The 13267-nt window shown below is 41.3% G+C and overlaps 1 protein-coding gene across 1 annotated transcript; it reads right to left on the bottom strand.

The window, feature by feature from the left end:
* Nucleotides 1-8774: 8774 nt before the first annotated feature.
* Nucleotides 8775-9098, bottom strand: LOC138885775 (uncharacterized). Its single transcript, XM_070166754.1, has one exon. The coding sequence runs from the start codon at nt 9096-9098 to the stop codon at nt 8775-8777; it is 324 nt and encodes a 107-aa protein (XP_070022855.1).
* Nucleotides 9099-13267: the final 4169 nt, after the last annotated feature.

The raw sequence follows: 13267 nt of genomic DNA, 5'->3' as shown, positions 1-13267 counted from the left end.
AAATACCCTTCAACCCTCCATTATTGGGCTATTCAACCAAGTAGGAACATATTCTTCCTTTAATATTTTTGACCTTCAAGGTGGTCTCCTTGACTCAATGATTTTGTCATAATACATTTACGGAAGCGATCTCAACTCCCAGACTTATCTAACTAGGAGACACGAAAAATATTCTTCACGCGCCCATAACTCGGGCTACTCAACAGATCACAATAGGAAACGAATCACTTAACAGTTCATCTACTATCCAGTAGGCTTCTTCTCCACTACCAAGTCATACAAATACACCTCACAAGACTAACATACTCATCACGTGGATATCCAACCGTCATTTCGGCTAACAAGGACAATAATGAACATATGAGTTCAAAACACTTGCTCACAAAATCAGCACCTCGGTGATCAAGCCATTGGCAAAGATTTGGCCTCAAGTCCTCCAGGCTGGTCTAACTTCAAACTCACAGAGATTACACCTCGCCCCTCGATCGGGGAATCAAATCTATCGAGACACATCTGATACTGAGCGCCCGTTGGTGCATACGATCACGCGGAAGGAATTTCAAAAGTTTCTTTTCAACCTGAATCAAGGACGCACGATAAGAATTCAAGAATGTGAAGTTTTCCTAAAGGTTCGGTAGCCTCTCGAGGATAAGTACAGACGTCTCCGTACCGATCTGCGAGACTCTACTAAACCGGCTCATGACTCGCGAGACTAAGTCACCTAGGCTCTGATACCAACTTGTCGCGACCCAAATCCCGGTCGTGATGGTGCCCAGCAAACTACTAGGAAAGCCCAACCATTAATCAACACTTAACCCAATTTATCAAAAATAGCGGAAAGAAATATCAATTAAGCAAGATTAAAGTACTGAAGATTTTAACAAAATACACAATATAATCTCACTAGGACCCGGTGTCACGAATCTGAGCCTCTAGAATACAGAATATCATCCTAATACACGGTATATCCAAAGTCCGATAATGCGGAAATAAAGAGATAGGATAGGAGGGAGAAGATCAATGGCTGCGAACGCCGTGCAGCTACCTCGATACTCCCAGAGGCTGGATCTGCTGATCAACTGGATCTACTGAGCCTGAGACTGCCCTGGATCTGCACACAAGGTGCAGGGAGTAAAGTGAGTACTCCGACCCAGTGAGTAATAAAAGTAACTACAGTCCGAAGATAAGAAAATCCAGTAAATACACAAAGTAAGCTACAATCCAAATATACAGCAACATATGGAACTGAGTAGCTAAACACCAGTATAAATACAAATACATGAATGCAATGCAATGCATATAATGGTACATTCCAGTACCCATTGCGGCGTGCAACCCGAGCCATCCATATTTATTTATCATCGACGACGCTCACTGGGGGTGTGTACAGACTCCGGAGGGGCTCCTACAGCCCAAGCGCAATATCTTGGTCAGTCATTGTTACCTGACCGGTCAACCATTGTTACCTGACCAATTTATATCATACAATGCCATTGTTACCACTGTTCAAGTATATCATCCAGTGTCATTGTTACCACTATTTCAAGTATATCACACAGTGTTATTGTTACCATTGTTTCAAGTATATTACACAATGTCAATATTACCACTGTTTCAAGTATATCACACAGTGTCATTGTTACCACTGTTTCAAGTCACTTTATAATCAGTCCAGAAAATAATATAATAAGGCCCTTGGTCATTTACAAAACAGAAGTTCCCAGCCCGGAATACATTTAAAAATATCATTTAAGTTTTCAACACTTATAATTATGGCTGAGTTTGCAAAACAACATTTAAAAACATGGACTGAAATTAAATGATATGCAAATCATGCTAAGCAGTAATATCAATCCTCGAAGGATTTTACAAATCGGCATAAGGCCCCAAACATGGCATCAAGCCCAGTAATATCAATGAAGTATGTATATCAATCACCACTATAGTATAAACATCACACGGGATGGACCAAGTCACAATCACCAATAGTATCCGACCCTGCACTCGCCATGGAGTGCGTGTCACGCCTCAATATAGCGTTACGATGTGAAAGTCCGGGGTTTCAAACTCTCATAACAGCATTTACATCTATTACTCACCTCAAGATGGCCAAAAGTCTACTCCGCGATGCCCTTTCCATTCGAATCAACCTCCTCGCTCGTTGAATCTTGCCAAAACCAAAAGGAATATATTACAATAGGCTAAGGGAATATAACCCAATCGAAAAGAATCGAAAAATATCGAAAATCACGAAATTTGCAAAACCCGAGCCCCGGGCCCACTTCTCGAAAAATTACGAAAGTCACATCACTGGATTCCTCGTCTTGCCACGAGTCCGTACATATAAAATTTACCAAAATCGGAGTTCATTTGACCCCTCAAATTACCAAATCTTATTTTCAAATCTCTAGGCCTAAATCCTCAATTTTTCTTCAATTTTCATGCTCAAATCCATATATAATTGATGTACTTAACTCAAAATAGGTGGGGATAACTTACCTTCACATTGATGATGAAAATTCCCTCTTGAAGCTCCCCAAAAATCGTCCATACTTTGAAGAAATGAAGAAAAATGAGCTAAATCCGTGTATAAAAGAATCTGCCTGTGCTTCGTCGAGTTGTACCTTGAACTTGTGCTTTACAAGTTGTATATCCTATTAAAATTGTTCTTTGTCGGACACCTTCTGTTTAAACACCCATAACGTCTTGTATAAATATCCAAATGACAAAAGGTTTGATGATTTAGAAACTAGACTCAAAGATCTTTAATTTGATAGGTTGTACACCATATAACTCTTTATATATCCCATGATATGAGCTTCTAAAGTGCATCGTAAATTCTGCCGAAATTGCTCCAGCAGCCCTTTTCGATCCATCGTAACTTTCTGAGATGAAATCCAAATCGCAAATGGTTTAACTTTCCAAAAACTAGAATGTATGGGCTACAACTTTCATGTTTCGCACTTTTTCTTATTTCTTATAGATTACAAGATATGACCTTCCAAACTGGACTACTTGCACCTAAAATTTTCTGGACACAGCAGAATTTTCTGCAATTTTCTGCAATTTTTCCTAAGTCCGAAATCACTCCGAGACACATCCGAAACACTCCCGAGCCCTCGGGGCTCCAAAACAAATATGAACAGTGACTCTAAAACATCACACGAACTTGCTCGAGTGATCAAATAGCCAAAATAACATCAAAATCAATGATTTGAGCCTTAAATCCAAGAATTCTTTCAAATTTCATAAACTTTCAAATTTTCCAATTTAAGGCCGAAACCCGTCAAACAACGTCCGTTTGTAACCAAACTTTACAGGAAGCGCTTAACCGACATATATGACCTGTACCGGGCGTCGGAACAAAAATACGAGCCCAATACCATTACTTTCTGATCAAATTTCATTTTCATTTTCCTTAAACATTTTCAGAAAACAATTTCACGAAAAAATTCATTTCTCGGGCCTGGGACTTCGGAATTCGATTCCGGAAACACGTTCAACTCCTATATTTTTCTATGGACCTTTCGAGACCGAAAAATCATGGGTCCGGGTCCGTTTACCAAAAATGTTGACCAAAGTCAACTTTAACAATATTAAATATCAAAATTTTTCATATTTTTCCCATAATTCATATATTTCAACACAAAGATATTCCAGACACACTCCTAAGTCCCAAATAACCTAACGAAGCTATCCAAACCATAAAATTCGCATTTCGAATTCGATATCAAAATTTCCACTTACGGCCAAATTTTCTCAAAAACCTTCAATTTTCCATCTTTAGCCGAACGACTCCAAAATGATCTACGGACCTACGAATTCACTTCCGATCGCTCTACCAAATCCAGAATCACCATACGGAGCTACTCCCAGTCTCGGAATCCCAAACGGACATCAATAACACTGAAATGCATTTTAAACCAAACTGATGCAATTTCTTCTAAAATGCTATCTTCCACAATAGGTGCCAAAACACTCCCGGGTTATCCAAAACCCGATCCGGGCATACGCCCAAGTCCGAAATCATCATACGAACCTGTTGGAACCTTTGGATCCCAATTCCGAGGTCGTTTACTCAAAATTGCAATCCTAGTTCATTTCTTCAATTTTATGCTTTCAAAATGAGAATTTCCATTTAGATTTGACTCCAAACTTCCTGAATTTTAATACTGACCATACACACAAGTCAATATACCTGAGATGAAGCCGCTCATGGCCTCAAACTGCTGAATGACGCGCCGGAGCTCAAAACGACCGGTCGGGTCGTTACACTTAGTGGGTTAGGTCCGAAAATTAGAGAAATTAAAAGGCTATTTGTTAAATACCCAAATAATTGATAACAAATATTTTATAAAATAATTAACAATGAGAAAAAATAATTTTCATGCACAAAGGTTATTTAAAATAATTATTCAATATTTTAAAAATATAATGGACCAATTTCTGATAAAATAATGCAGTGATGTATGCATGGGCTATAATTACAAAATTATTGCAATTGTAAACAAAAGGTATAAATCTGGCCATTTGTGAAAATAATTTGAACTTAATATGGCTATAAATAGCAAAATTAAATCAATGAAATGTTATAGAGCCACGTGTGATGCAATTTTGTAATCATTAATATAAATAAAATACTAGAATAAATTAATTTGAAAAATATAAAAATTATGAAAAAATATCATTTGACGCTAATGCATAGTTTTGAATGTATATATGCACTTTAAAATATTATAGGGAAAAATTGGGTATCAACAGCTGCCCCTCTTTACCCGTGAAGGATGAAAGAGTTTTTGGGTAAGAAATGATGGCCAATTTTGACCGATTGGGATGTTTAAAATAATAAGTGTCGAACCCTAGTCTCTGAGCTGTCTACATATCCCTAGTTATATAGGAATCAGACCATGTGTAGTTCTGGATCCACCGGCAAACGAAGCCGATGGAGTTGTTGTAGGAATGGTAGACAATTTCGGCTAAGGTTCTTTTATGAAGGGTAATGTCAGATGGAGTTATGATTTTGGGTTTGGAGTGTATCGGATGTATTATAGTGCAGATAGCTGGATATCACGAGGTAAGATGGGTAGCTTATGAGAATCGATTATAAATGGCGAAATGAAAATGGCTGGAGCGGAAATCGGAGCGAATGGTTACTCCCGTTCGAAAAATGGTTACCTCCAAGATCACCTACAAACTCAAAATATGATGCATGCGAGTAGTAAATTACTGTAAAAATTTAAATGTGATTGAAATTCCCTTTGGACCATGAATGATTGCCTTTGGACGGTGCGGATGACGTCCTTAGACTATGATGTCTTGGGCCATGAATTGTGAGATAGGAGATTCGCCGGCCATGAAATGGTGTTTTCGCGCCATGAAAATGGTGCCTCCGAACCATGACACCTTTGAATAATGATATGCAAATTTAAGATATCTTCAGGCTATGGCATGGTGTCCTCAGGCTATGAGGATGATGCCTTTGGACAATGACGCCTTCGGATAAGTTGGCTATATTTCATCCCATGAGATGTAATAATATGATGCTAAAATTAACAAGACAAGGCTTAGTCTTGTGAGGTTGAGGGCAGGCAGTGCTTAGCCTTATGCAGAATGGAGATAAAGCTTAGTCTCATGCAAGATGAAGGACAAGGCTTAGTCCTATGCAAATTGAAGGCCGCGCTTAGCCTTATGCAATCGTGGAGGCAGGGCTTAGCCTCATGCAAGGTTCGGGACAAGGCTTAGTCCCATGAAATGCAAGGCAGAGCTTAGCCTTACACAAATATGGAGGCAGAGCATAACCTCATGCAAGGTTCGGGACAGGGCCTAGTCCTATGCAAATGGAAGGCATAGCTTAGCCTTATACAAATATGGAGGCGGGGCTTAGCCACATGCAAGATTCGGGACAAGGCTTAGTCCCATGCAAATGGAAGGCAAAGCTTAGCCTTATACAAATATGGAGGCGAGGCTTAGCCTCATGCAAGGTTCGGGACAGTGCTTAGTCAGTTAGTCCCATGAAAATGGAAGACACTGCTTAGCCTTATACATATATGGAGGCAGGGCTTAACGTCATGCAATGTTCGAGACAGTGCTTAATCCCATGCAAATGGAAGGTAGTTCTTAGCCTTATACAAATATGGAGGTAGGGCTTAGCCTCATGCAAGGTTCGGGACAGGGCTTAATCCCATGAAAATGGAAGGTAAAGCTTAGCCTTATGCAAATATAGAGGCAGGGCTTAGCCTCATGCAAGGTTCGGGATAGGGCTAAGTCCCATGCAAATGGAAGGCTGTGCTTAGCCTTATTGGCAGGGCTTAGCCTCATGCAAGGTTCGGGACAGTGCTTAATCCCATGCAAATGGAAGGTAGTTCTTAGCCTTATACAAATATGGAGGCAGGGCTTAGCCTCATGCAAGGTTCGGGACAGGGCTTAATCCCATGAAAATGGAAGGCAGAGCTTAGCCTTATGCAAATATAGAGGCAGGGCTTAGCCTCATGCAAGGTTCGGGATAGGGCTAAGTCCCATGCAAATGGAAGGCTGTGCTTTGCCTTATTGGCAGGGCTTAGCCTCATGCAAGGTTCGGGGCAGGGCTTAGTCCCATGCAAATGGAAGGCAGTGCTTAGTCTTATGCAAATATGGAGGCAGGGCTTAGCCTCATGCAAAGTTCGGGACAGGGCTTAGTCCCATGCAAATGGAAGGCAGAGCTTAGCCTTATGTAAATATGGAGGCAGTGCTTAGCCTCATGCAAGGTTCGGGACAGGGCTTAGTCCCATGCAAATGGAAGGCAGTGCTTAGCCTTATTGGCAGGGCTTAGCCTCATGCAAGGTTCGGGACAGGGCTTAGTCCCATGCAAATGGAAGGCAGTGCTTAGCCTTATACAAATATGGAGGCAGGGTTTAGCCTCATGCAAAGTTCGGGACAGGGCTTAGTCCCATGCAAATGGAAGGCAGTGCTTAGCCTTATGTAAATATGAAGAAAGTGCTTACCCTCATGCAAGGTTCGGGACAGGGCTTAGTCCCATGCAAATGGAAGGCAGTGGTTAGCCTTATTGGCAGGGCTTAGCCTCATGCATGGCTCGGGATAGGGCTTAGTCCCATGCAAATAGAAGGCAGTGCTTAGTCTTATGCAAATATGGAGGCAGGGCTTAGCCTCATGCAAAGTATGGGACAGGGCTTAGTCCCATACAAATGGAAGGCAGTGCTTAGCCTTATGTAAATATGAAGGCCGTGCTTACCCTCATGCAAGGTTCGGGACAGGGCTTAGTCCCATGCAAATGGAAGGCAGTTCTTAGCCTTATTGGCAGGGCTTAGCCTTATGCAAGGTTCGGGACAGGGCTTAGTCCCATGCAAATGGAAGGCAGTGCTTAGCCTTATGCAAATATGGAGGCAGGGCTTAGCCTCATGCAAAGTTCGGGACAGGGCTTAGTCCCATGCAAATGGAAGGCAGTGCTTAGCCTTATGTAAATGTGGAGGAAGTGCTTAGCCTCATGCAAGGTTTGGGACAAGGCTTAGTCCCATGCAAATGGAAGGCAGTGCTTAGCCTTATTGGCAGGGCTTAGCCTCATGTAAGGTTCGGGACCGGGCTTAGTCCCATGCAAATGGAAGGCAGTGCTTAGCCTTATGCAAATATGGAGGCAAGGCTTAGCCTCATGCAAAGTTCGGGACAGGGCTTAGTCCCATGCAAATGGAAGGCAGTGCTTAGCCTTATGTAAATCTAGAGGAAGTGCTTAGCCTCATGCAAGGTTCGGGATAGGGCTTAGTCCCATACAAGATACGGGATATGGCTTAGTCCCATGCAAAGAACAGGTAGCAAATAAGTGTAGAGTATTTCTTAGCTAGGGATATATTCGGTGTCTGGTGGCCCAATTGATAGTGATATTGCCGTGTGTATATATTTGTGAGTGCTACGGTTACATCAGATGTGTCTGAGCTCAAAGAAAAATTATAAGTTTTGTAAAGGGGAGGTTGGTTCGTGCCTTTGTCTGCTAGCCTTGCTCCTCCGTTCTGGATGCCTTGTTTGAGTTTCCCTAGGTAGCACCTGGCTGTTACGGAAATAGAGTTTTTGAAAAATATGCAATTATTGATGAAAAATAGAGTTATTTTAGAAACATAGTGAAATATCCAGTAATTTCAGATGAACTAGTGACTGTAACACATTTCAAAGACAGTGCAACTTTCTCGTGTTAGAATTTTGAGAGTCCTCCCCAAAATTATGCCACAGTTTGGTAGATGATCCTTCGGCCATTCGCGAGTTACAAAACTAGTTGAACCTTCTTCGGAATTTTGAGAATCCTTCTCAAAATTCTGCCCCAGTTTCTTAACCAATTTCTGACTGTCTGTCATATGCTGGCGTCGACTGGGCTTGCTCTGGAATTTTGAGTATCTTCCTCAAAATTCTGTCCTAGTTTCTAATCCTGAGGGTAATGGAAATTTTATTATGATATGACTGAACCCATAGGGCTGCCTACGTACCCCTTCTTAAACGAGAATCAGGTCAAGCATAGTTCAATTACATCATGGTGCAGAAATATAAATAGTCTAAACATAGTATCTTTTGACTGCGTCTGAATTGATTGGTTTTTGCCAGAATTCTCCATCCATTTCTACAAGTATGAGTGCTCCTATTGTTAGCACCCTATGAACCATGTAGGGACCTTTCCAGTTAGGAGAGAATTTCCCTTCGGATTCATCTTGATGTGAGAAGATCTTCTTCAGCACTAACTATTCTGGTGCAAACTATCTTGGTTTGACCCTTTTGTTGAAAGCTCTAGACGTTCTGTTCTAATAAAGCTGACCGTGACATACTGCGTTCATTCTTTTTCCATCTATAATGGCCAATTTCTCATAGCGGCTCTTTATCCATTCTGCATCGCTGACTTCAGCTTCCTGTATGATCCTTAAAGAAGGGACCTCAACCGCGACTGGGATGACAGCTTCGGTACCATAAACTAGCATGTAGGGAGTTGCCCCGGTTGATGTGCAAACCGTAGTGTGGTATTCCAACAAAGCAAAGGGTAGCTTATTATGCCATTGTTTATGGTTTTCTACCATCTTCCTTAGTATCTTCTTGATGTTTTTGTTGCCAGCTTCTACAGCTCCATTCATCTAAGGTCTATAGGTTGTGGAATTCATGTGCTTGATTTTGAAAGTTTCACACATGGCTTTCATCAGATCACTGTTGAGATTGGCAGCATTATCAGTGATAATGGACTCGGGAACTCCGAATCGGCAAATAATATGATCCTTGACAAAGTCTGCGATGACTTTCTTGGTTATAGCTTTGTAGGATGCTACCTCTACCCATTTTGTGAAGTAGTCAATGGATAATAGAATAAACATGTGCCTGTTTGAAGCAATAGGCTTAATAGAACCGATGAAATCAATTCCCCAGGCGGCGAACGGCCAAGGTGAGCTTGTTGCATTGAGCTCATTTGGTGGCACTTTTATCAAATCGGCATGTACTTGACATTAGTAGCATTTTCGGACATACTAGACATAATCTGCCTCCATGGTCATCCAAAAATAACTAGACCTAAGTATCTTCTTGGCCAAGACAAAATCATTCATATGCGGGCCTCAAGTCCCAGCATGTATCTCCTCATGTAGCTTAGAAGCCTCTTTTGCATCGACACATCTTAGCAATCCCAAATCAGGAGTTCTTCTGTATAAGTTTCCTCCGATGTGGAAGAAGTTATTGGATAATCTCTGGAGTGTGCATTTTTGAGTATGGTTCGCATGCTCCAGGAATTCTCCTTTCGCCAAATATTCCTTGATATTGTGAAACCAAGGTTTTCCATCCATTTCTTCTTCAATATGGGCACAATACGCCGGCCAATTATGAATACTCACTGGGATGGGATCAATGAAATTCTTATCTGGATGTTGTATCATGGATGATAAAGTGGCCAATGCATCGGCAAACCCATTCTGAATTCTGGGCACATGCCGAAACTCTATATTCGTGAACCTTTTTCTCAGTTCCTGTACATGGTGCAGATATGGCAATATCTTGGAATTCTTGGTAGCCCATTCTCCTTGTACCTGTTTCACCAGCAGATATGAATCACCGATTACCAGCAGCTCCTGAATATTCATGTCGATTGCCATGTTGAGTCCTAGTATGTAGGCTTCATACTCTACCATGTTGTTGGTGCAAGGAAATCTGAGTTTAGAAGATACCGGATAATGTTGACCTGTTTTTGATACCAAAACCACTCCAATGCATACTCTTTTGAAATTTGCAACTCCATCAAAGAACATCCTCCACCCGTTGTAAGCTTCAGTAATGTCCTCTCCTACAAATGAAACTTCTTCATTAGGAAAATACATTTTCAAGGGTTTGTATTCTCCTCCCATGGGATTTTCAGCAAGATGGTATTCCAATGCTTGTCCTTTGACCGCCTTTTGAGTTACATAGACAATATCTAACTCAGTTAACAGTATTTTCTACTTGGCTAACTTCCTAGTCAGCATGAGTTTCTGAAATATGTACTTCAGAGGATCCATCCTGGATATAAGGTATGTAATGTAGGCACATAAGTAATGCCTTAATTTCTGAGTTATCCAAGTCAAAGCACAACAAGTGCGTTCCAGCAAAGAGTATCGTGCTTCATAAGGTGTGAATTCCTTACTCAGGTAGCATATGGCTTGCTCCTTTCTCCCTATCTCGTAATCTTGTCCCAAAATGCATCTGAAGGCTCTATCTAATACAGATAGATAAAGTAGCAAAGGTTGACCTGGCTCTGGCGGGACCAATATTGGTGGTATGGACAGGTACTCCATTATTTTGTCAAAAGCTTTCTGACAATCCTCGGTCCAGCTTGTTTCAGCATCTTTCCTCAACATCTTAAAGATGGGTTTACATATAACTGTGGACTGCGCTATGAAGTGACTGATATAGTTGAGACGTCCTAGAAAGCTCATCACGTCCTTTTTGCTCCTAGGCAGTGCTAACTCTTCAATAGCCTTAACTTTAGACGGGTCTAGTTCGATCCCTCGACGGCTGACAATGAATCCCAGTAACTTTCCTGCAGGAACCCTGAATGCACACTTTGTGGGGTTCAGTTTTAAGTTGTACCTCCTTAACCTGTCAAAAAACTTTCTCAAGTCCGCTATGTGATTTGCGGCCCTCTTGGATTCGATAATGAAATCGTCCACATACATCTCTATTTCTTTGTATATCATATCATGGAAGATGGTTGTCATGGATCTCATGTAAGTAGCCCCATCATTCTTTAAACCGAATGGCATCATCTTGTAGCAATATACCCCCATGGTGTAATAAAAGCTATTTTCTCTACGCCTTCTTTATCCATCCAGATCTGGTGATACCCCGCGAAGCAATTTACAAAGGATTGGATTTCATGCTTGGCGCAATTGTCGATCAGGATGGGTATATTTCGCAGTGGAAAGTCGTCCTTGGGACTTGCTCTATTTAAGTCTCGATAGTCAACACATGCTCTGACTTTCCCATCTTTCTTCGGAACTGGTACAATGTTGACCAACCAAGTTGGGTACTCAAATACTCTAGGACTTTGGCTTTGATCTGCTTAGTAACTCCCTCCTTGATTTTTAGGCTCATATCTGGTTTGAATTTCCTGAGTTTTTGCTTCACTGGTGGACACATAGGATTGGTAGGCAACTTGTGAGCCACTATGGACGTGTTCAAACCGGTCATGTCATAATATGACCATGCAAAGATATCCTCATACTCCTTCAAGAAATGAATGTACTCCTTCTCTGTCATTGATAAGTGAACTCTTATGCGAGTCTACTTGACGGTTTTAGCGTCTCCCAAATTTACTACTTCGGTTTTGTCCAGGTTGGGCTTAGGCTTATTCTCAAAATTCTCAACCTCTCTGACAATCTCCTCAGGTATTTCATCTTCTTCTCACTATCCTTATATTGTGTTGCCTCATTACATGTCACATTTACCGCTTCATCAGAAAAAAGTAATAATAACGATGTAGAAAGAAAAGTGTGGAAGGTAATAATGAATAGTAAATAGCAATGCATTGATTAAAACTGAAAACATCCAAAACAAGTACGGCTCGATGAATCGAGAAATTATTTTGAAACAAGTGATTCTTTGAAACAAAATTACTTAAAATATCTTAGATGCCTAGCATGGTTATAGAAATAAAATTAAGTTGATTGCCAAGCTACCTAGGGACTCGGCGGGCCTGGGATGGTGTGGCGGTCCAGTTCTTGAGAACAACTCCCTTCTTCACAGTCTGAATAGTGAGGCCTTCTTCCTCCTCCTCCTTAATTTTTGCACTGCAATCCATGTCTTCGTCTTCAAGGAACAGATTCCTTAGCCCGACTAATGCTTCTTCTTCGGCAATTCCAAATATTGTATCAGCTTGGTGAAAAGTCTGACCCAGATATGGCACTGGTTGATCGAGAGCGTAATAAGGTCCACGCCATGGATATGACAATTCATCATCCTCTTGCTATGTATATTGGTATCTGATCTCGAAGGTAGTACCATGACGTTTCAGTTGTATTGGTTTGGTGATGCCTTGGAGATTTTTACCAAGCCCTTTGTTGGGTTCATACCCAGACCATGCTAGTATGCTCTCTATTTTGTTACTCCACCATTTGTCTTTCTCAATGGCATTGACACGTTCGATATGATGATAGGTTTCCCCTCCTAGCCTTCTTCTATTCCCGATAACTGGGATGGTTTGACTAGTCTAAATGGGGTTACTCCTATCCCGGTGAATGATCACCTCCTAATGGTTCCATTCGAACTTCAAAGTATGGTATAGTATGGAAACTACAGCTCCAACGGTTTGTATCAACGGTTGGACCAACAAAAGATTGTATGAAGCTGATATGTCAAGCACTTGGAATTCAACGTCGAATCAAGTTGGCCCCATCTGCAGACAAAGATTAATCTCCCCAATCGTGGCCCTTTGAAACCCATCAAAGTCTTTCACGTTCATGTTTCCTGCCCGTATTTCATGGAAACCTTTACCCAATCTTCTCAAAGTATCCAACGGACATATGTTGAGGCTTGAACCTCCGTCGATCATAACTCTAACAATGAATTTGTCTTCAAATTGTACCGTGATATGTAATGCTCGATTATGATTCAACCCTATAGGTGGTAGTTCATCCTCGTGGAAGATTATCTTATGAATTTCCAGTACCTGCCCTACCATGTTGGCCATCTCTCCGCAGGTGATATTGTTGGGTACGTAAGCTTCACTTAACACCTTCATCAAAGCATTCTTGTGTGCCTCCAAATTTTGCAACAATGATAGGATGGA

This window comes from Nicotiana sylvestris, chromosome 2 (assembly GCF_000393655.2).
Source record: "Nicotiana sylvestris chromosome 2, ASM39365v2, whole genome shotgun sequence".
In the NCBI taxonomy this organism is placed as follows: domain Eukaryota; kingdom Viridiplantae; phylum Streptophyta; class Magnoliopsida; order Solanales; family Solanaceae; genus Nicotiana; species Nicotiana sylvestris.
This window is presented reverse-complemented; position numbering and strand designations above follow the sequence as displayed.

Excerpts from the sequence above, each read along its gene's own strand:
- LOC138885775 (XM_070166754.1), bottom strand. The coding sequence starts at position 9,098 with ATGAATGGAGCTGTAGAAGCTGGCAACAAAAACATCAAGAAGATACTA.